The sequence below is a fragment of the Parasteatoda tepidariorum genome, chromosome 4 (assembly GCF_982258835.1).
Source record: "Parasteatoda tepidariorum strain Cologne lab strain chromosome 4, Ptep-v5.0, whole genome shotgun sequence".
NCBI lineage: Eukaryota > Metazoa > Arthropoda > Arachnida > Araneae > Theridiidae > Parasteatoda > Parasteatoda tepidariorum.
Window position 1 is genome coordinate 34,195,704 of NC_141758.1, and position 21,730 is coordinate 34,217,433.

Sequence of the window (21,730 nt, forward strand, 5' to 3'; positions counted from 1 at the left end):
TGTTCCTTCATGCGGTAATTTTATACAGTTCAGTCCCAATTAATTTTGTATAGCTCTCACTGCACTTTTTGAAGAATAGCAATTAGCACTAATTCCACACTAAGAGGAAAACCTCTCATGGTTACCTCGACACCACTGTAACTTCAATCAAAATAATTTTACCAATAGCTTTGTGCTGTGTGAAAAACATTCCGAAAGTGAGCGAGGGTTAATTTCAGTTCATTTACCTAAAGAGGTGCTAATGTTAAACGACTGAAAAAAAAAAAACAAATATATATATATATATATATATATATATATATATATATATATATATATATATATATATATATATATATATATATATATATATATATATATATATATATATATATATATATATATATCATACCTGTCAACTTTTAAACCCTTCAATTATCATTTTTCCCAGTGGTATTAAAATGGAAATAAAACTTCAATTTTAAGCAAACAAATACGTTGTATTTGAGAAACCTTAAGTTAACAACCATGATAGTAACGCATATTAATATATGTGCTTAATTTTTGTAAGAATAGTGGTGATCAAAATCATCTAAAAATTAAGTTCATAAAAGAAGAAATAGTGTATACTTACTACCACTTTAAATATGAAAATAAAATCTTCCGGAAAATCCGGAAGAGTTGGCAGGTATGATATATATATATATTAGAGATGGTCAAAACTGCTACTTTTCAGTCACTGTTACTTCTGCTACTGGGATCCAAAAGTAACAGTGACAAATAGCAGTGACTGTTATTATTTCGATATATAATTAATCGATATCTTATATCGATTAATCGTTTTCGTATATCAAAACTTTGTAAAAATTAATCGATTAAATATTTTTATTAATAATCTATATGATTAGTTATTAGTTAATTTAATCGATATAATATTTTTGTTGCAAAATTAATCAATATAATTAGTTTTCAGTAAAATTAATCTATATCATCTTTTTTTAATGTAATTAATTAAAATAACTCATCTTTATACTGAGGAGTCTTTTATGGAAAGTGATGATTTTTAATAAACAATGTATATCGTAGTACGCAATATAGTAGTATGATTTTTACTAACCAATATGTGACCTTATTTAATTCTTGTAAAATGTTAAAATAACAAAAGCAAAGCTTTTATCTCAGATAAGATATTAAATAAAAACTCATAATTCTTCGCGTTACTAATATTTTCATAATGATATTACAGTGAAAATCTAATCTAAAATTTTTTGTAGTTGATCATTTAAAAACGATGAATGATGACATTAATTCTATACTTTATGTTATAGAATTCTGATTTCTTCATTAAATGTACAGTAAAATGCAAACTTAATCACAAGTAAATTTTTAGTAGTGTTGTCAAACAAAAAATATCACCGTATTAATGACATTCTTCATAGCTTTTCAAAATTTTATGAAATTTTTTTCCTTTATAAAAGAAAAGAATGCATGGTATGAAAACGAAAATTTATTTAATTTTGTTGTTATGATGGGGAATTTAGATATTTCCATAATTTTGCGTTTATTTTATCCTCAGCTGGGAGCATTAATTTCGTACTCCAGGATCTGTTATAAGAGCCAACAGATGAGATATTAAATAAAAACTCATAATTCTTCGCGTTACTAATATTTTCATAATGATATTACAGTGAAAATCTAATCTAAAATTTTTTGTAGTTGATCATTTAAAAACGATGAATGATGACATTAATTCTATACTTTATGTTATAGAATTCTGATTTCTTCATTAAATGTACAGTAAAATGCAAACTTAATCACAAGTAAATTTTTAGTAGTGTTGTCAAACAAAAAATATCACCGTATTAATGACATTCTTCATAGCTTTTCAAAATTTTATGAAATTTTTTTCCTTTATAAAAGAAAAGAATGCATGGTATGAAAACGAAAATTTATTTAATTTTGTTGTTATGATGGGGAATTTAGATATTTCCATAATTTTGCGTTTATTTTATCCTCAGCTGGGAGCATTAATTTCGTACTCCAGGATCTGTTATAAGAGCCAACAGATGGCGCCACTAAATATTTTCTTTGATATTTTGCTGTTCAGAAAGGAAAAATAAGCACTGTTTTAATTTTTCTAATGTAATAAAAAATTGAACTGCTTTATGCAATTATTATTTATATTTATTGCAGTAAATTACAATTTATCAATGTGTTTCTTAGGCATGCATAGATGTGTGATTAAGAATCTATGAGAAATAATTGAACTCTACTAGAGTTTTATAGACGAATACCCTAGAGTTCAAAACGAAAAAAGGATAAGAAAAACAAAGAAAATACTTCAAAAGCGAATTATCACCAAAGCGTTAAAAGCACCAAAACTTAACTGAATTTATATTTTGGCTCTTTTCGTTGCCATGGCTTTTATATCGATATTAGACTTTCTCTCTACAAAATAGGCGAGAACGGAATTTCTTTTTTTTAATCTTATTATTTAAAAAAAAATTACTGAAAATTTCAATAACTTTTTAACGAATATTATAGAAATAAATAATAAGATATATTGTAAAGCAATTATTTATGTCTTTTTCACAGAAGTGTTGCCAGTTGAGCATTGTAAATTTCATTCATTTAATGGTTGTGACAAATTTTGATATAATTGTATATTCAGTTATCTGTATATAATAGTTTTTCATGAATTATTCACCCTGAGAAATTATTTTTCTTATTGAAATACATTTTTAAAAGTGCTGCTGTTACCTTTTTCGATTTATTTTTTTCAATTAAACAATTATAAACATAATAACTTATATGAAAATCCTGATGATGAAGAGGGAAAATATATTAAATTGAGAATTTAAATATTGAATGGATATGAAATGGGATTTATTTATTTAAAAACTTTTAGTTTTATTATTTTAAAAATTAATTTTCTCAAAATCAAGTATTTAATTATATATAAAATATTATGAAATGGTTTCAGAATTAATTATTTCGATTTGAGTTTTTTTTAAATATTTCTTGAATGTAAGGAGTTCCTAAAAGTGATGTATCCAGAGTCCCATAGGGAACGGATTCATCTTGAACTAAACAGGATAAAAATGGAATCAAGATAAAAAGGAAACAATAAGTATATTTTTCTTAAAAATCATTTTACCAAAATACGGCCGATTATAATTTTTTGGATTCTGCCTGCAGGTATACTACGCCAGTCACGAAAACCTAATCACTTATTTAAAATGGAAATTTGATTTCCTTTACAACCTTTTTTATTGAAAATGGAAAATGTATAACAACTTTTTAAAATAAATAAATAACGAAACCATTTTATAAAGTTTTCACTAATTTGTACCTCATTATTTTATTTCTTATTTAAGCATATGTACATAAAAAGAATTTTTTTTTTAACATTGCAACAATGAAACAATTATAAATAAAAATATTTATTATTTGTTAACTTATCAAAAATAACTAAATGCGGAAAATATATAAACATTTCGTAACCATAATTATGTTCATATTATGCTTTATTTTTTAACACCACGTTCATACTAATGAAACGTTCTGTCATAATTGAAGATGGCCTAAAGACGAATTGTCGAAAAACGAAATACCCAAACTAGACTATTTTCTAAGTTTTTTGGAAGAACGTTCTAGAATTATGCAAGGCCTTAATATTAAAGAGGAAAGAAAGAAGCCCCATTTTAGTTCAAGGCCAAATACAGAGAAAATGTATTTAATTAAATCGAAATTGAATAACCCATGCTTATTAGGTTGTAGGGAAAGCCATAAACTTTATAAATGCGATAAATTCAAACTAATGAGTGTAAATCAGCGAATTGAAATAGTAAAAACTCATTTTTTGTGTTTTTCATGCTTAAATAAGCACTTTCCTAATCCTTGCATGTCTAAATACACTTGCTTTTGTAAAAGCAAAAATCATCATTCTTTACTTCATGAAAATATGAGAAATGAGTCATTTACATTTGATACAGCAGTAGAAGAGAAAAGGGAGACAGACATCTTGTCACCCCTCTCCCCTCCTTTCACTCCTTCGAACACTTTGTTTACGAATAAAAACGAAAATGCTAATTGCGTGATTTTAAACACGGCGGTTGTTTATATTAAAGATGGGCAGGGAATATTTAGACCATTAATAGCCACTTTAGATAGCTGTTCAAGTTCAAATTTAATAAGCAGTAGTGCTGCTAATTTATTGGGTTTAAAGAAACAAAAAGCAAATGTTCCGATTTCTGGTGTTAATGACTCGTGCATTACAGCTAAATCATTTGTTCGTACCGAGTTAACAAATGAAGAAAATAATAAATCTTATTATTTGGACTTGTTAATAGTTCCAAAAATTGCGGTTCTTCCACCCACATTTGTAAACATATCGAATTTAAGTTTATCTGAAAAAATAAAACTTGCCGATAATAATTGGAATAAACCAAAACGAATTGATGCTCTTTTAGGAGCAGAATTATTCTTCGAACTATTGGGTACGAATAAAATTAAAATTAAAGATTCCCAATTAATATTAATTGAAACGTTTTCTGGTCATGTTGTATCGGGAGTTGCGAACAACTTAAATTCTAATTTAGAGAAAATTAACGATTCGTGTTTTTTACTTGTTAAAACCGAAAATCTTGATAAGGCGTTAACTTCCTTTTGGGAAAATGAAAATGTAAACGAAACAAAAACTCCCGTCAGTTCAGAATTAAATTATTGCAACGAACTTTTTGAAAACTCGTTTTATCGAAAAACTAATGGGAAATATGTAGTTCAGATGCCATTTAGGAAGGATATTAATGAAAACAACATACCGTTGGGAGATTCAAAACAAATTGCTGAAAAAAGACTTAATCAATTATGGAAACGTTTGTCAAGTAATCCTACAATGAAAGAATAGTATGTTTCGTTTTTAAAGGAATATGAACTTTTGAACCGTATGGAAAGGATAGCAGACAATTCTGATTTTGATGACAGTTATGGATATTTCCTTCCTCATCATGGTGTCTTAAAACCAGATAGCAAAACTACTAAACTTAGAGTAGTGTTTGATGCAAGCGCCAAAACTACAAATGGCTGTTCCTTGAATGATTTGTTATGCAAGGGAGGAGTGATACAAGATGAACTGTTCTCTATTATGCTACGATTTAGAAAACACATCTATGCCTTCACCGCAGATATTGAGAAAATGTTTAGACAAATCGAAATACTACCTTCACAACCCAAATTTCTAAAAATACTCTGGAAAAATCACGAAAGTGAGCCTACTGAGTCCTACAGACTTAAAACCGTTACGTATGGCACAGCATGTGCTCCTTACTTGGCACAGAAGACTCTTCAACAATTAGCAAAGGATGAAGAGAAGGATTTTCCTTTGGCATCGAATGTTGTTATGGAAGAATTTTACACGGATGATTGCCTTACCGGTACTTCTAATTTAAATGAATGTATTCAGGAATGAATGCAGGCGTTCGATTGAATCCTGGTTATTGTTATAGATTAATCAGCTTCGAAATGATAGGCGAGTTTAAATGCCATAACAAATTACAATTAGTCTAAAGTATTAATTTTATAAAAAATTAGCTGCATGATTTCTGATTAAAATACTTAATTACAAGTTAATTTATTCTATCACGATTAACTCAATATTAGACGATTTTCACTACTTATAAAATTATAACAATTCAAGCAAATTAATTGAATTAATAATGCCTTGTATATAAATTGAAAACAAATCGTTGTGCGTTGTAAATGGCATATAAATATTTTTTGCACGCTCATTTTAAAATTTTTTCAAATTTAAAATCATTATAGTAAGAAATGTATTCACAATATTTAAAAATATGAATATGTAATCAAACTACGAACATAATTGTTCGAATTAAATAAATCTAAGTACCCGTAAACTTCCTAAAATCATGAAACTTAAAAGAAATTTAAAACTCGAAATTTGAAATGTTTTTTAAATACAAATTTATTATTTTTAATTTTTATTAAATAATGACAGATTTGAAATATATATTGCAATGGTTACGCATAGTTTTATATGTAATACTATAAAAATTCATATCATACGCATAAATGGAGCTGCTATCTGAAGGTAAGGCGATAGATAAGAAAGTATTTTAAAAATAAATTATTACACAAAAATAATTTCAATTAATTTTTTCCTTCAAGCTTTGCAAAATATGAATAAATTTTTAGAGCGTTACAAATCTGGAAGTTTTATAATGGGAAAATTACTTTATTTAAAAATTTGTAAATGTGTATATAAAAATTAAAAAGGAAATAATAATAAGTAATATATATATATATATATATATATATATATATATATATATATATATATATATATATATATGCGTGTGTGTGTGTGTATATTCCACTTTTTTAAAATACTCTTATAGAAAATCTGTAAGGGAAGAATTCTTTAAAGAAATCTCGAGCTCATTTTCGCTTCTACAAAGTAATAAATTTTACAAAATAATATTTACGAAAATAAAGGAAAATAATATCAATTTCATAAATAGAGCTAAGCAATAAATTTAAATTTCTATTATTTATTTACATAGTTTCGTTTATTTTTTCATGCATTTTTTTCTTAAATTGTTTGCCTGTTTAAAACACTAACTTTCATGTAGGTCATGTAAACAGGCAAACCATGTTTAAAAATATGTTTAAACCATACTTAAAAAAAAAAACATGTTTAAATATATAATTCTTTATGATGGCAAAAATCCTGTTGAAGAAATGTCTCAACGCCATCAATCGCCAAAGTTTACGTATACATAATGTGAATAACAATTTTAGTTTGGCAGTGTCGTAGCGCCATCTATGGTCTATATTTACATTTATATTGATTAAGCTTAAATTTACTTAGTTGTATTCAAAGAGGTTAGTTTTATTTTTTGATTTGACATTTATTGATAGCGGTCTTTATCCTCTTCACGATTTTTTTACAGTTCTTAAATTAAACAAAAATTAAGATAAGAAGAAAATGTCATCAGTCTTTCTCTCCCAGTTGAATTACAACAATTTAAATGAAAACAAAATATGTTATGATCAAAATTACCTAGAAATTAACTAACTACTCACATCTATTGGCAGAATTTTGGAAATTATATTTAATGTTAAACAAACTTTTTTTCCCATTAAAGAGTTTCTTAAACCTGACATTTTATAATTTATTTTTAAAAATTCATAAAATTATTTATAAAAAAAATATTGAAATTTGAATTTTATATATACAACTGATAACGACTGTATTATGTAGCTTGAATAAATTTAATAGAAAATATTAGCCGCAAAATTATGATAGGTATAAATCTGCAAATAAATATTTAAAATTAATACATTCTTTCGCGTGGCATCGAACCTGAGACCCCTACTCACAAGCGCGGAATTGTACCCACTATACACTTTATTTCTCAATGAGAAGTTGCTTACAAAATATTAAAAAGCTAATACATGCTTTTAAATAATAATAGATATTTTTTTTTGAAATCTGTACTCATAAATCATCACTGATATGTAGTAACTTGTACTAACTTTTCGATTAAAGGGGAGGGGGGAGATAAAATTTTTCATTCTTTTCTTACCTCAAGATATAAATAAAAATGTTTGCAGTGTCTGAAAACCTGATGTAAAAAATCCAAGTCTTAAAACATATCAGTTTCTTCGAATATATATCATATCAACATATATCGAACATACTTTGCTTAATTTTGCGTTTTTATATGCTGCATAATTGATATTTATGACAAAAAAATCAGTTCCACTTAAAGAAGGAAAATCAATAAAAATTTTATTTTGTTTTAAATTTCAAGTATGAATATAAACTATTTGAATATATACGAATATATAATATATTCGAATTATATCTTATTTAAATATATAATATTGCATTAAGATTATTTTGAAGATTTTATTCTTATCAAACAATTTATCTAATGGTAAATTATACAAATTATCAAAATAAAAATTATCAAAATAAAAATAGAAATCATGGCTTTTTTTTTATTTCTTTTTTTTCAAACTGAAATAGAGACTGAATAGAGTTATGATATTTGATCAAAACTAACAGCAATATTTCTCAGAGTGGAGCAGCTTGAATTTAGAAGCAACGAAAATACTTTCATTTGCAGGGTACGATATGAAGCTGGAACATCGACCGGCATTATTCACTGGTATTTCAGTATGTTTCTTGGAGCAGTGAAAATTCCTGTGGCATTTGGAACAGCTAGAGTAGCAGTGATAATCGTCACAGTGACAGTAGCAGTGAAATTTGTCACAGTGAAAGTAGCAGTGAAATTTGTCACTGTGACAGTAGCAGTGAAATCTGTCACAGTCACAGTAGCAGTGATTTTTGTCACAGTGACAGTAACAGTGACTTGTCACAGTGACTGGAGCAGTCACTGTGACAACTTTTTGGTTGGAACAGGCTGTCACAGTGACTGCTCCAGTCACTGTGACAAGTCACTGTTACGTTACTTTCGACCCATCTCTAATATATATATAAAGAACCAAGTTTGTGTCATACTTACCGACCTGGATTAACTTTTCTGTAAACTCGGCAGCAGCATTGATGTTGTCTAACTGCAAATAAAAATTCATTCTCAATTAAAAGGTTTTTTAAACAACTATGTTAATTCGTTTAGATAACTTTATAAACATATAATTTGTTCAAAAGTCATTCCAAGTATGTAAAATGTAGTAAAAACTCTTCCAAGCAACAAAAAAATTAAGGTAGTGAAAAACAGGCAGCAAATACCAACTTCAAATGTTTCATACTTTAACCCGTTTTGTCCCGAATATATATATTGAAATGATACAAAAAGTGGTAAAATATATTATCGATATTAATTTTTTTTCTATAGTTAGAGCATTCAAAAAGTCTTTGATAGATCAAAAAGTACTTGCTCCTTATAATTCTAGATCTAATCAGAAATACCTATATCAATGTGGTATCTGAGAGTCTTTTATTTCCCCCAGATAAATGAAAATAGTGAAAAAAGTTTTCCACCACAATGAATGTCTTTGAAAAAAGGAACTGTCCTAAATATATGACGCTGGGCGTTAAGCGGTTAACACGTTCACGCCGAAAAAAGTGAAAATACTGGTACGGGAAAAGATAAAATACTAGTAGAAGAACTATTTCAATATTAGATAATATTCGGGAGGAGTTAATCTATTCTCAACAATAACAATTCACTGCAAGGAAATTTATCACGAAAAACTTGAACTGGAGTAGTACACAAAGTGCCCGAGGGCGCCTGTAATGGTGTCGATGTAATTTATCACGACAAAGAAGCAATTCAATATAAAAACTGCATCCGTTAAAAACAATTGGTAGTTATAGATTTTTATTATTCTCGGGAAAAAACTAAAAAATGAAATTTATTTGTTACTAGTTTTTACTTCGGTGCTCTGCCAAGATAAGACAATCTGGCGTGACCCACCGGTGGGTTACCCCGGCGCTAACGCGTTAATATAAGACTCGCTGTCGACATATCAGTATCCGGAAGTTAAAGCATTATAGGAACGGTTGTATAATTATCTGGGCAGGCATCATCTTGGATGACTGCATACTTTTTCAAGTATTTGGTAAAGGCCCTAAGGCTTTAATGTGGGATATAAAGACAAAATCTTATTGGAGCTCTATTTTCCTTTTCTAGGGGCAATTGGCCTTGACTTAACTTTGATGAGCAACAATGGTTGTCTTTCGCCACTGAGCTTTTAAAAGTTTATAAAATTAAACTTGAAAATATGATAGTTTATTACTCTATAATTTAATAAAATAATTTTCAAAAAGAGGAGCAGTTGATGATTAAATTGCTCTTATCAGGATGAAGCTTGATTCTCCATTTTGCGCACCAAATTTCCACTTCATGGAGTTTATGTTGTAAGCTAAAAGAACCATCATCATCATCATCAATACTTATCTGGGCGCCTGGGGCCGTAATCTAAAAGAATAATGGTTACTAAAAGTTTAAAAAGCAATTGGTTTTACATTTCTAGTGGATTGTAACATTTGTTGAATTAGTGTTACCAGACGGGCAATACCAACGCCTCCACACGGTCTTTTGTAGGTAGTCCGATCAGACCACTATGAAGTTAGACCAATTAGTTAAAGAACCATTTAACATAAAATCTATTAACCCTTTCGGGCCGACTGTCACAAATACGTGCCAGCATAAAACTGTATCAATCAGGGTAAAAAGATAAAACTGGTAATCAAAGTAATTCTTTAGCAGTTTATTTGTGGGCAGAGTTATAATTGCTTGATTTATTTAATTCACCATTACTTTGCTCAAAATAAAACTGTTTAGTTAAACTTAGAATTAACATTGATTATATATATGATTAAACTAACAATAATTAAAGTAAAAGCAAAGTAAGTCTGTCAAATTAGAAACGACTACATTTAAGATACCGTTTTTTATTTAATTACGTCCTGATCCCGATTTTGTACGAATGCTTTTCTGAATCACCCGTCCCCAAGGGGTTAAAAATTAGAAAGCAGTAGCAAATATATGTCTAAAAATTAGTTTAATTTATGAATTTTATTGGTTTGTTTTATTTATTTGTCAACCACTGCAGATTCAATTCTCAAATATATATGATAAATTTCTCTCAAGTACTTTTAAAATGCAGTTCATTTTTGTAGTGACGTAATTTTAACTGAAATACAAAATATTTAATTTCCTTTTATTCCAATTACCAGAAAGAACCACCTTACAGACAACAATACAAGACGAATAGGAAAAAGGCCGCTAACGGCCCCAGGCGCCTAGATATATTTCGATGATGATGACTTTTAAAATACTCTTCTCTCAAGAGCTCCATTTTGCTCCCCAAACTTTAATTTTGTCATGTATGTTTCCTAGTTTAATTTCAGGATAAATGAGAAAAGAGCCGTAAGGCCTCAGACGCCCAGTTCCACTACAACGAACGAACGAAACTTTTGAAATAGAATTTGGGTTTATGCGCACAAGTGGTTCGCTTTTTAAACAATCTGCGCAGACTACTTATAAGAAACCGAGTGGAGACTTTCTGATGTAGGAGGTGATGGCAGTACTGCACCAGAAAATGTTCATTGTAAACAACTTTTGTAAAATGCATAGCCTAAGTAAGATTACTTCTACAAAGCTCAAATCGCTTATAACCAGGGTATAAAAATAAAGGAAATGGAAGAGTACTAACAGAAAAATGCGAAAAAGCCATGTATTCATAAATGTCAGCTTTATCGGCAGTTTTTATCGGTTGAAGGTTCTCTTCCAATTCCAGCCGCAGCAATGATTCTTCCATCCACAGGATAGAACGGTTCCAATTTGCCTGTGAATAGGCGTGTTTCCCGAGCTCAAAGCAGTCTCCAGCTGTGATAAGCAAAAATAAAAAGAATTAATAAGTAAGTAACAAAAATAATTTCGAATTTAGGATGTCAAGAAATGTTTTTGGTGATTCACTTATTTTCGGAATAATTGAAAATTCACTTTTAATAAAGTTGTTATACAGAGAAAACTGTCAAGTTAACCACTCATGTAAGTTGACCACTAGTATCAAGACCAAATTATCGTATGAAGGGTGAGAAAAAATTTACTCGAAATTTAATTTAAATCGAAAATTAATTATTTAATGTTGACAACCAGAAAAAGTAAACAGTTAGACGGCTGACAATTTAGGGTTAGCAAAAATGCAGCACTCAAATTTAGAACAACGCGTTTTTAATTGTTGAAAGCCCATGAAGCAAACCAATTACTAAGAGAAACAGTTCCTGGTTGTATATTCTCTAGTTTCTGGTCGTGATTAGAATCCCTAGATTGCGTGATTTAAGTCTTTTAGATTGTTTTGTAAGTAGTTTTTGAAGTCAACAAGCCCGTGCATTAAAGGTTGCGTCGAGCCTTATTTTAAGCCTTTTTTGAGCAAAATGGTAACAGAAAATTTCATTACCTTTGATGCAGATGGGACACTAGTGTTCCTTTTATTAAAAAAATTTCTATATTTTTTTAATTTCCAGCAATTAATATATTTTGATATTTATTATAATGATTCATCTTCATAATCTCAAAAAAGAGGAGTAATGCGATTTATAATATAGCTTTTATATGCAACTTGGGAGGGTTTTTTTCTTAAAAATGAGACACAAGGACCCAATAATTTTTATTTTCCATCTGTTAGTAGATACTTTTATTTACAAGTTAGTATGGGTAGTGTTTTTGAGCGACGATGACGCTTTGAGATAAGCTAAATAGAACAAAGCGGATTTCACTATTTTTAAAATGATCGAATGACTATTTCTACTGAAAGTGTCGATAACTCAGGAAATTCCTGGGTCACGGTACTTGTCCTAATCGTAAAAATTTCGTAGTTCTTAAAGAGATTATTGAGCTGCTATTGCTTTGCTAAGATTTTTAGGGCAGAAAAACGCTCAAAATTAAACTTTTCATTAACTTTGACAGAACTTAAATCTGAAAAGCAACAGTGCCCCATCCAAAGGAATGCATGGCTAACTAGGCAGCGATGCACCAATAATATAGCAAAGCATAAATTTTGAGTAATGTTGCCTTCTTTAAATAAAACCCCTTAAGACATACTTATATTTCACTTTTAATGAAATGATCTCGAACATAGAAATTTTCTTCAGATAAAAAAAAAAACTTTAGGAGTGATAACTTGCACAATATTTCTTTTTCATAACCTCATTAAGGCAAGTGAATGAACAAAATACAACCATCATGCTATATCAGAAGTTCAAAGTAATGACTTCTAAAGAATGTAGTTTTAAAAGGCAAATTACAAAATTTGAGCGAAAACGGTTGAATGTTTCCTGCGAAATTGAAGATTAAAAAAGTCGTATTTTTAAAAAGTTCAAATCAATCGAAAAAAGGGTATGTTTATTCAGAAAAAGTACGTTTTCGTGTCTGATTTCGTAATTTAAAATATTGTCTGTACGAAAGAATTACCATATTTGAGGTCACCCACTCAATCCATCAAGACTGAGTCCTGGATCCAATCATTAACAATGAAATTAAGAAATATCGAATGAATAAATTAAAGTACAGTATGTAAAAGATATTTATAGAAATAGAATTGAAGTATTCTTTAACACGTTGAATGCCATAGGGGTCACCTAGAGCCCCTGAATTAGACAGGCCGACTTATCATTTATTGTTGGAGCAACGAGCTAACATAAGCACATCGAATAAATATTTTCAAGTGGTAGTTTATTAATTGTAATTCTTGGTTTCTTAAGTTCGATTTAGTAGATTTTAATCCACCACTATTTCTAAACAATGCGTAGGCTTATATAATTCACCACTTTGCAGTACTTACAACATGCTTAACATTTTTAAAAGCAAGCAAATATTGTCAACTACTTGCAAAATTTATTTTGTAGTTATTTACCGTTTTTTAAATTAGTTTGGCGTGTCCGCAGCAGTTGGCATCTCTGTAATAACATAACGAATACTAAAATAACGTTAACTTGCGAACATGTTTGCTCCAAAATTGCTTGATAGGTCAGCTCTGATAGTATAGGAGCCTTAGGGTCACCGACACTGAGTTTGTTCGTAGCACTACTGGGGTGACCGGTGAAGCCAAGATTATTAGAAACACATAATTCGAGTAAATTTTTTTTTTTGTATTATTATCGCTACTAAAATGATTTGAAGAAATTAATGCAATATAGAACACACAAAAATAGTTTTAATTATATACACAGGGATGCCAACTTGCTCCAGACAGCGGATAAATATTTTCAAGTGGTAGTTTATTAATTGTGATTCTTGCTTTAATGAATTCAATTTAATAGATTTTTATCCACCATTATTTCTAAACAATTCGTAGGACTATATGATTCACCACATCTTTCAGATACGTCATGCTAAACCTTTTGAAAAACTAGCAAAATCTGTCCAATGTTTGCAAATTTTAGTTTGTAGTTATTAACCGTTGTGTCTAGACAGGCAAGCCATGTAAAATTAGCGTGGTATTCAACGTGTTAAAAACAAATCAAAATTAAGAATCCAAAACAAGGGCATTTTTATCTTTAAAGACTTTCGTATAATAAATAAATTGAAATAAAATTTTGACTAAATAATAATTATCATCTTATAACCCGCATTCTGCTTAGTGCAGAGCAATTTTAATAATAAAAATCGAAAGCTCAGAGTGTTTGAACTGAAATAATGATAATTCATATTACTTTAGAATTTTTATTAAATTCTCACCTGTAAGATTACTGGATGGAATTGTTCCTTTTATGTGTCCTCCAGCAAGTGTAGCAGCGTCTAGTAGATAAATTTCTTGGAGTCGGATTAAGGCTGCAGCGGCTCCAGACAAATCTTCTTTATTCGGAAAAGCTATCACTTCATTTGTTATATTTTGAATCACCTCTGAAATTAATTAAAAAATATAAGAAACAATGAAAAAAATTTCGCAGCTTTAATAAAAAAATCCACTTAAAATCTTAAATTAACACAACACCTGCAACGCATTTTACAAAAAATTTAATTTATAATGTACTGCATTCTTAATTTTGAAATAAAATCCTAGAATTATTAATTACTTACTGTCATTTAATGTTATATAGATATATTAGGTTCCAAAGTCTAGGTATTTTGACCTTTTCGGGACAGGCGAGTCCTAATTGTATTCGTAAGGAATCAGTATCCGGATAGTAAAAAAAAAAAAAAAAAAAGCGGTAGCTTAACCCGTTTTGTCCCGAATTTATTTATTGAAATGATACAAAAAGTGGTTTTGTGGAAAAAGTGGTATAATATATTATCGAAATTAATTGGTTTTTCTACTGTTAGTGCATACAAACAGTCATTGATGGATCAAAGAATACTTGTTCCTTATAATTCTAGATATAATCAGAAATAACTAAATCATTGTGGTATCTGAGAATCTTTTAACTCACCCAGATTGAAAATACTGAAAAAAGTTTCCCACCGCAATGAATGTCTTTGAAAAAAGGAACTGCCCTATATATATGACGCTGGGCGTTAACCGGTTAAGTTTGGGCATAGTTAATTTGGCAGACTTATTTGTGCTTTCGTTTTATATCTAACACATCATCCAATCCTTATTTGTTAAAAGAGTAACTATAAAATTTTTAATTCGAACTAAATTGTGGTGAATAAAATAAAGAAAACTATTACATACCTGCCAACTTTTACGCATTTAGCGTAAAATTTTATTTCTATATTGAAAGTGGTAGTAAAATATATGCTTTCTATATATTCCTTGCATTTATAAACTTAATTTATAATACTTTTATTCCACCACTATTTTTAAAAAAAGTAAGCATATATTTTAATATGCCTGCCACACCTCACATGATTCCTTTCTTTAATTTTTATCTCATTTCAGGTTTTATTCCGAGCCTACATCACATCTTTCCTATGTATGTTCCCGTCATGGGATATTTCAAGATGAATGGGAAAAGGACCATTTAGGCCTCAGATGCCCAGTTCTACAACAACGAACGAACGAATGCAGTAATCCGCATAAGCTTGTTCAAAATACAGCGAATGCTACTGCCTAAAATTGTATTTTAAATTTAAATTTAGTACCACTGGGGAAAATCATCCTTGAAAGGAATAAAAGTTGGCAGGTATGCTATTATTACCCTGGCCACAAATAAACTGCAATAAAAATAGTTCGGATACCAGTTTTATCTATTTAACCCTGATTATCGACACCTTGAGAATGCATATATGACTCGTCCGTCTCGAAGAGGTTGAAAGTAGTAGGTAGCAGTACAAAGTATTCACATTTTTTCAGTATTTGATTTCTGATATAAGCATTTTTTGTGACTGGCCATAAGCGAAGCTAAATTCTAAAGAAAACCACAAAAGCTGAACCGTTCATTTAGAACATTGTTAATTACTAAATCCTAATAAAGCTCGCTCTGCGCGGAAAATAGACGGTTAGCGAAGTACAAAATATGCTTATACTTAGATTTTCACTGAACTTCAATCATGTCTATTACTCGGCAAGTTTTATAGATTTGATTTAAATGTTTACCCTTAATGGGAATTGAAATCAATGTAAAATTTAATTTAATTAATCAAGAATAAAATAGCAAAGCATAAATTTACTACCGCTCTAAATATTCAATCTCCCACCGAAACAGTGAGAAGTCCACAAGTTCAAATATTCTTGTATTGATTACCTTGGTCAATACGTTGCGAAGCTGAACGCAAACTTCTTTGTCTTCTTTCTAATGATTATGACGTTTCTAATTTCAACAACATTTTCACACTGTAACAAATTTAACTAATACTTTCACTGTGAGAAATTTCACTATATCAAATTTTACTGCTACTGTCACTGTTTCACAGATATTGTTTCACAGATATGTCACATATATTGTTTCTACTCCGAAAAATCTTTTTCCCTCACTCTATTCTCCATCTCATTTATACACGTGATTTCCCTAGAGATGTTAGCACTGATGAAATAGCGGCATAGAATGTAGACGATACAGCCCTTTTATGCCAATCAGGAAAGCTGTATCCTGCTGGACAAAAATTACGAAATAGTATCACTAATATCGAAGACTGGTGTAGCAATGTGTAAATTAAAGCTAATGGCAACAAATAAAGTTTTTTAATCACAAGAAGACACAAATTAGCAGTCCCGATAACTCTAAACCCAAAATGTTTTATTGAAGAAATCTTACTAGTTAAACCAAATATCTCGGCATTATCATAAATGAAAACAAACTTAGCATGACAATGTAAAGGAAAGTGTTCGAAAAGCAAGAATCACTTCCATCTTTTTCCACTCCTAAATAGAAGATCAACGTTCAGTCTATATAACAAGAGGCTCATGCATATGCTTTATATAAGAGCTATAATGACTCATGCATCACCTGCCTGGGCAACTGCAACCAAGCGTTTAATTAACATCACAGATACTACATTAACTGAAATTCTAAGACAAATAATTAATGCTCCAAAATTTACAACCATTGAAAATATCCACGAAGATCTCTACATCAATAAAGCGAGTGATTTTATTCAAAAACTTAAGGCAAAATTTTATAAGGAGGCCAGCAATAGTGAAGCGGCAAACCTCAAACGGATACTGGACATCAAACTCATCAATTATAACAAAGAATGGAACCCAATAACTTCTTTTATTTGATCGGAAGCTACTTGAAGCTGTAAATTCACGGGATTTTGTAAGCAATGATCCTAGCAATCCAGCCGAAGTTCGCGTCAGCTGGGGAAACAGAATACGTTAGCTTAACCGGTTAACGCCCAGCGTCATATATTTAGGACAGTTCCTTTTTTTAAAGGCATTCATTGCGGTGGAAAACCTTTTTCAGTATTTTCATTTATCTGGGTGAATTAAGAGATTCTCAGATACCACGATGATTTAGTTATTTCTGAGTAGATCTAGAATTATAAAGAGCAAGTACTTCTTGATCTATCAAAGGCTTTTTGAATGCTCTAAATGTAGAAAAACCAATTAATTTCGATAAAATATTTTACCACTTCTTCCATAAAACCACTTTTTGTATCATTTCAACATATAAATTCGGGACAAAACGGATTAATCAAAACTTCCAGGCTAAAGATTTCATTTAACTTTATTTTATTCATTTTACTTTTTTGTTAAATTTTTTTACAATTTTAATTTTTTTTTTTTTACATTATCTCAATCACCGATTTTTATTTCAATCAGACTGAAATTATATTCGAAAATCCGTGCTGCGATAGCGGCAGGCGCTTGCATTTGAAACTAGGAACTAGTATGAAGGGTTTAAGGTTGCGCTTGTCAGTGTACTACCTGACTAAATTTTTCAATCGGAATTCGCTTTTTCGGAAGTGTTAATAGGCTAAATTTTTTTTTTCTTCAGAGAAGTTTAACATGCTCACTCCGGGAAAAGTGAAAATATTGGTAGTGGTAGAAGAACTATTTCAATATTAGATAATATTCGGGAGGAGTTAAACTATTCTCAACAGTAACAATTCACTGTAAGGAAATTTATCACGGCGAAGAAGCAATTCCATATAAAAATTGCATCCGTTAAAAACAATTGGTAGTTACGGATTTTTATTATTCCGGGAGAAAAAAACTAAAAAATGAAATTTATTGTTACCAGTTTTTACTCCAGTGCGCTGCCAAGATGAGACAATCTAGCGTGAACCACCGGTGGGTCACCCCGGCGTGAACGTGTTAAAAAGTAAAAACAGAATTGGATCATATTGAGGGGAGGCGCTATTTTCTGATATGAGAAAGCAGAAAGTAACGCCTATTTTGAATCCTTTGAATTAAACTTTAAGTACATTGTTTTCACCAGTAAATAAATAATATAAATATATTCAATTCATATATTTTATAGATGGTCGTTGAAATTGCAGAACAATAATCTATTCATTATTTAATGACCGTTGCGCTGCCTAAGGCGTAGTGTAGCGGTCATGGCTAGAGTGAAGCAGTGAAGTGATCTACAATTTACTTTGACCTTCTTCATAGAGGTTTAATCAGATTACCTTAAGAAACAGGATGGTGGCTTTCGTTGTAGGCGTTGCATATACAGATATTGAGTTACAAAACAATACGGATATTTCTGTACTAACTCTATGTAAATATTTTTAGCAGCAAATGTTTCATATGGCAAAATTTAAAAAATCATACTTGTAACGTTTAGTAATAGTGTTCTTTTTAACTATGCAAAATTTGCATCGACCAAAATGAGAACGAGAATGTAAAGCTTCATTGCATCTTAATAACATTAGAATTCTAAAAGCATTCTTATAAAAAATATTGCAGTCCTATAAAATAATTTCAAAACTGCTGGAATCAAAAATAGAAAGAAATTTTATGAACTTCCACCCCTCTTTTCGGTTGAAGCAAATTTCATTTACGAAGTAAGCTCTTATTTCCTATGCTTTTTTGGGAGGTGCAAATTTTGCATGGGTAGAGCGAACACTATTTCTAACAGCTTCACGCATGATCTTTCAAAATGCGCCAATATTTTTTTTTCTTGTAAAATCATCCAAAACATTTGCTGTTTAAAAATTGCTTAAATAGAGTTAGTACAGAAGCGTCCGTATCATTTTGACACCCATCTGCATGAGCCTCAGTTTAGTTCAAGTCATTCAAAATTTAAAAAATTTATGTTCTTAAAAGTACTGAAAGAATTTAATAAATATTCTATTTAAATTAAAATTTTCTGTTCTAATTTCTTATCACTGAAAAATATCTCACAAGAGCTCAAATTTAAAAATGCATGTTGTCTTACGTTTAACATGTGGGGAGAGTAGTTACAGACCAGAGTTGGCCGTTGATTACAGTAATCGATTACAACTGTAATTGATTACAGATAATTACAGCTATGTAATCAATTACTTGTAATCACGATTACAAGTAATCAATTACTTGTAATCGTGATTACAACTTTCAAAAAATTTTGATTACAGCTGTAATCATGATTACAATTTTGATTACAGTAATCAATTACTTGTAATCACGATTACAAGTAATCAATTACTTGTAATCGTGATTACAACTTTCAAAAAATTTTGATTACAGCTGTAATCATGATTACAATTTTGATTACAGTAATCAATTACTTGTAATCATGATTACAAGTAATTGCGATTACAAGTAATCACAACAAAAACGATTACAAGTAATTATGATTACAAGTAATCAAAATATATGATTACATGTAATCATGATTACGTGTAATTTGATTACATGTAATTGTGATTACTTGTAATCAAACTATACGATTACAAGTTATTACGATTGTATACTATAGTCAAATTTTTTATGTAAGTTTTCATGTGTTTACATATTTTTATGTACATAGAATGTACGCACGCATGAACGTACAATTTGCGATTCCTATACATACAATGTATGCACAAATGTTGTTTGTACGTACAATAGTCATAATTATATTGTAATATACTTAATGCAATGCGCATATGCTTAGTACATATAATTATGCATTTATGATACATGTACGCATGTATGTTAGTTTGTACAAAAAGGCAATGTTTTGTATCTTTGTATGCATAGACAATGTATGTATGAACGTATATGAAAATAATGTTTATGCGTTTGCATGCTTTTATGTACTTAAGTGCATATATTGTATAAATTTACGATAATAGCACGTATATACAATGTACGTTTGTATATAAAATTGTACGTATTTGCGTACAATATGTAAGAATGCTATTTAAAGGTACAATATATGCACATAGTTGCGTAAATAAAATGCGTACATGTATACATGCATATTTATATGTACATCGATATATGTGCACGCAAAGTATGTACTTATGTACAACTTACGTATGTACTTGTATAACTACATACTTTGTTAATACTTATGCGCATGTAATGCATGGATGTACAAAAAAATAGTTATATGCACAATGTATGTATGTGCATACAACGTATACATGTACATAATTACAAGTAATGTACAAATACGTGCGTACATTTAAATATATGTAATTACAATATACACATACATTGTGCATACATTAAAAAAATTTATATGAGTAAAGTTATTAAAATTTGTTTTAAAATTTATTCTAAGGTATATGAAACTCGACCTCATATTTTTTAGAAAGCAAACGATAATTTTATTTGGAATTTCTAAATATTAATTCCACACATAAAATTTACCGTTTTTCTTACCATTTAAAAAATTTCTATGAATCAGGCATTATGTTATAAAAAAAATAAATCTGTATTGTCAAACATTTCATGAAAATACCTGAAAATAATTTTTTATTCAGAGAATTTCAAAATGATATAGAACAATTAAAGCTGAAAACTGAATTTAAATATCGTTTGATTTTGTCATTTAACTTGCTTGAGTCATTAAAAGTTAACTTACATGCATTTTATTTATTGCGTTGTACACATATTTAGACATAAATGTAATGTACATATGTATACGTGTAATGTATGTACGCATGTACAATGTATGTACATACATTCATGTATTGTACGTGCATATATAGTACATATGGATATGCATACATGGAACATATGTGTATTGTACACGTGTGGATACATTCATTGGACATATATACATTGCACCATATGCATAGATAGGGATAGCATGCATGTACACATGTAAAATTTGTACGAAAGAATTATGCCCAATATATTTATGCACATACGTACTGTATATGTACACACATATGTACATTATATGAACATTATATGTTGATTTCATCATATGTACATTATATGAATATACATCTGTACGATATATGTATATACATCTGTACGCTATATGTATATACATCTGTACGCTATATGTATATATATCTGTACAATATATGCATCTCAAATGTGTGCATGTACGTACGTTATGCATGTATGAATATATGTGAAATATAAATACGCCCAATGTACGTACAATAGTTCACAAATGTATTATGCATATTTGGATACTTACATTGAGCATGAACATATTATATACATGTACATAAATACACTGGACATGCATATCATGTACATGTATACATACATATATTGTACATCCTACAGATATACCTATATTGTACACCCTACAGATATACCTATATTGTACACCCTACAGATATACCTATATTGTACATGCATACATATATTGTACTGTTCATAAATAAATTGCACATACATGATGGGTCATACATTGTACAGACAATGTATGTATGTTCGTACAAACACAAGTACTTGTATATACATGCGTACATGAACATAGATATAC

General features: G+C 29.5%; 1 protein-coding gene across 2 annotated transcripts in view; it reads right to left on the minus strand.

The window, feature by feature from the left end:
* Window positions 1–21,730, minus strand: part of LOC147810877 (prolyl 4-hydroxylase subunit alpha-1-like) — a 79,861-nt gene that overhangs the window by 29,514 nt on the left and 28,617 nt on the right. For both annotated transcript variants that reach the window (XM_087160902.1, XM_087160903.1), the window contains exons 4-6: window positions 14,217–14,381; window positions 11,191–11,363; window positions 8,532–8,583 (exon numbers count right to left, since the gene is read on the minus strand). In XM_087160902.1, the coding sequence (XP_087017028.1) occupies window positions 8,532–8,583; window positions 11,191–11,363; window positions 14,217–14,381 (390 nt within the window). The remainder of the gene's footprint in view (window positions 1–8,531; window positions 8,584–11,190; window positions 11,364–14,216; window positions 14,382–21,730) is intronic.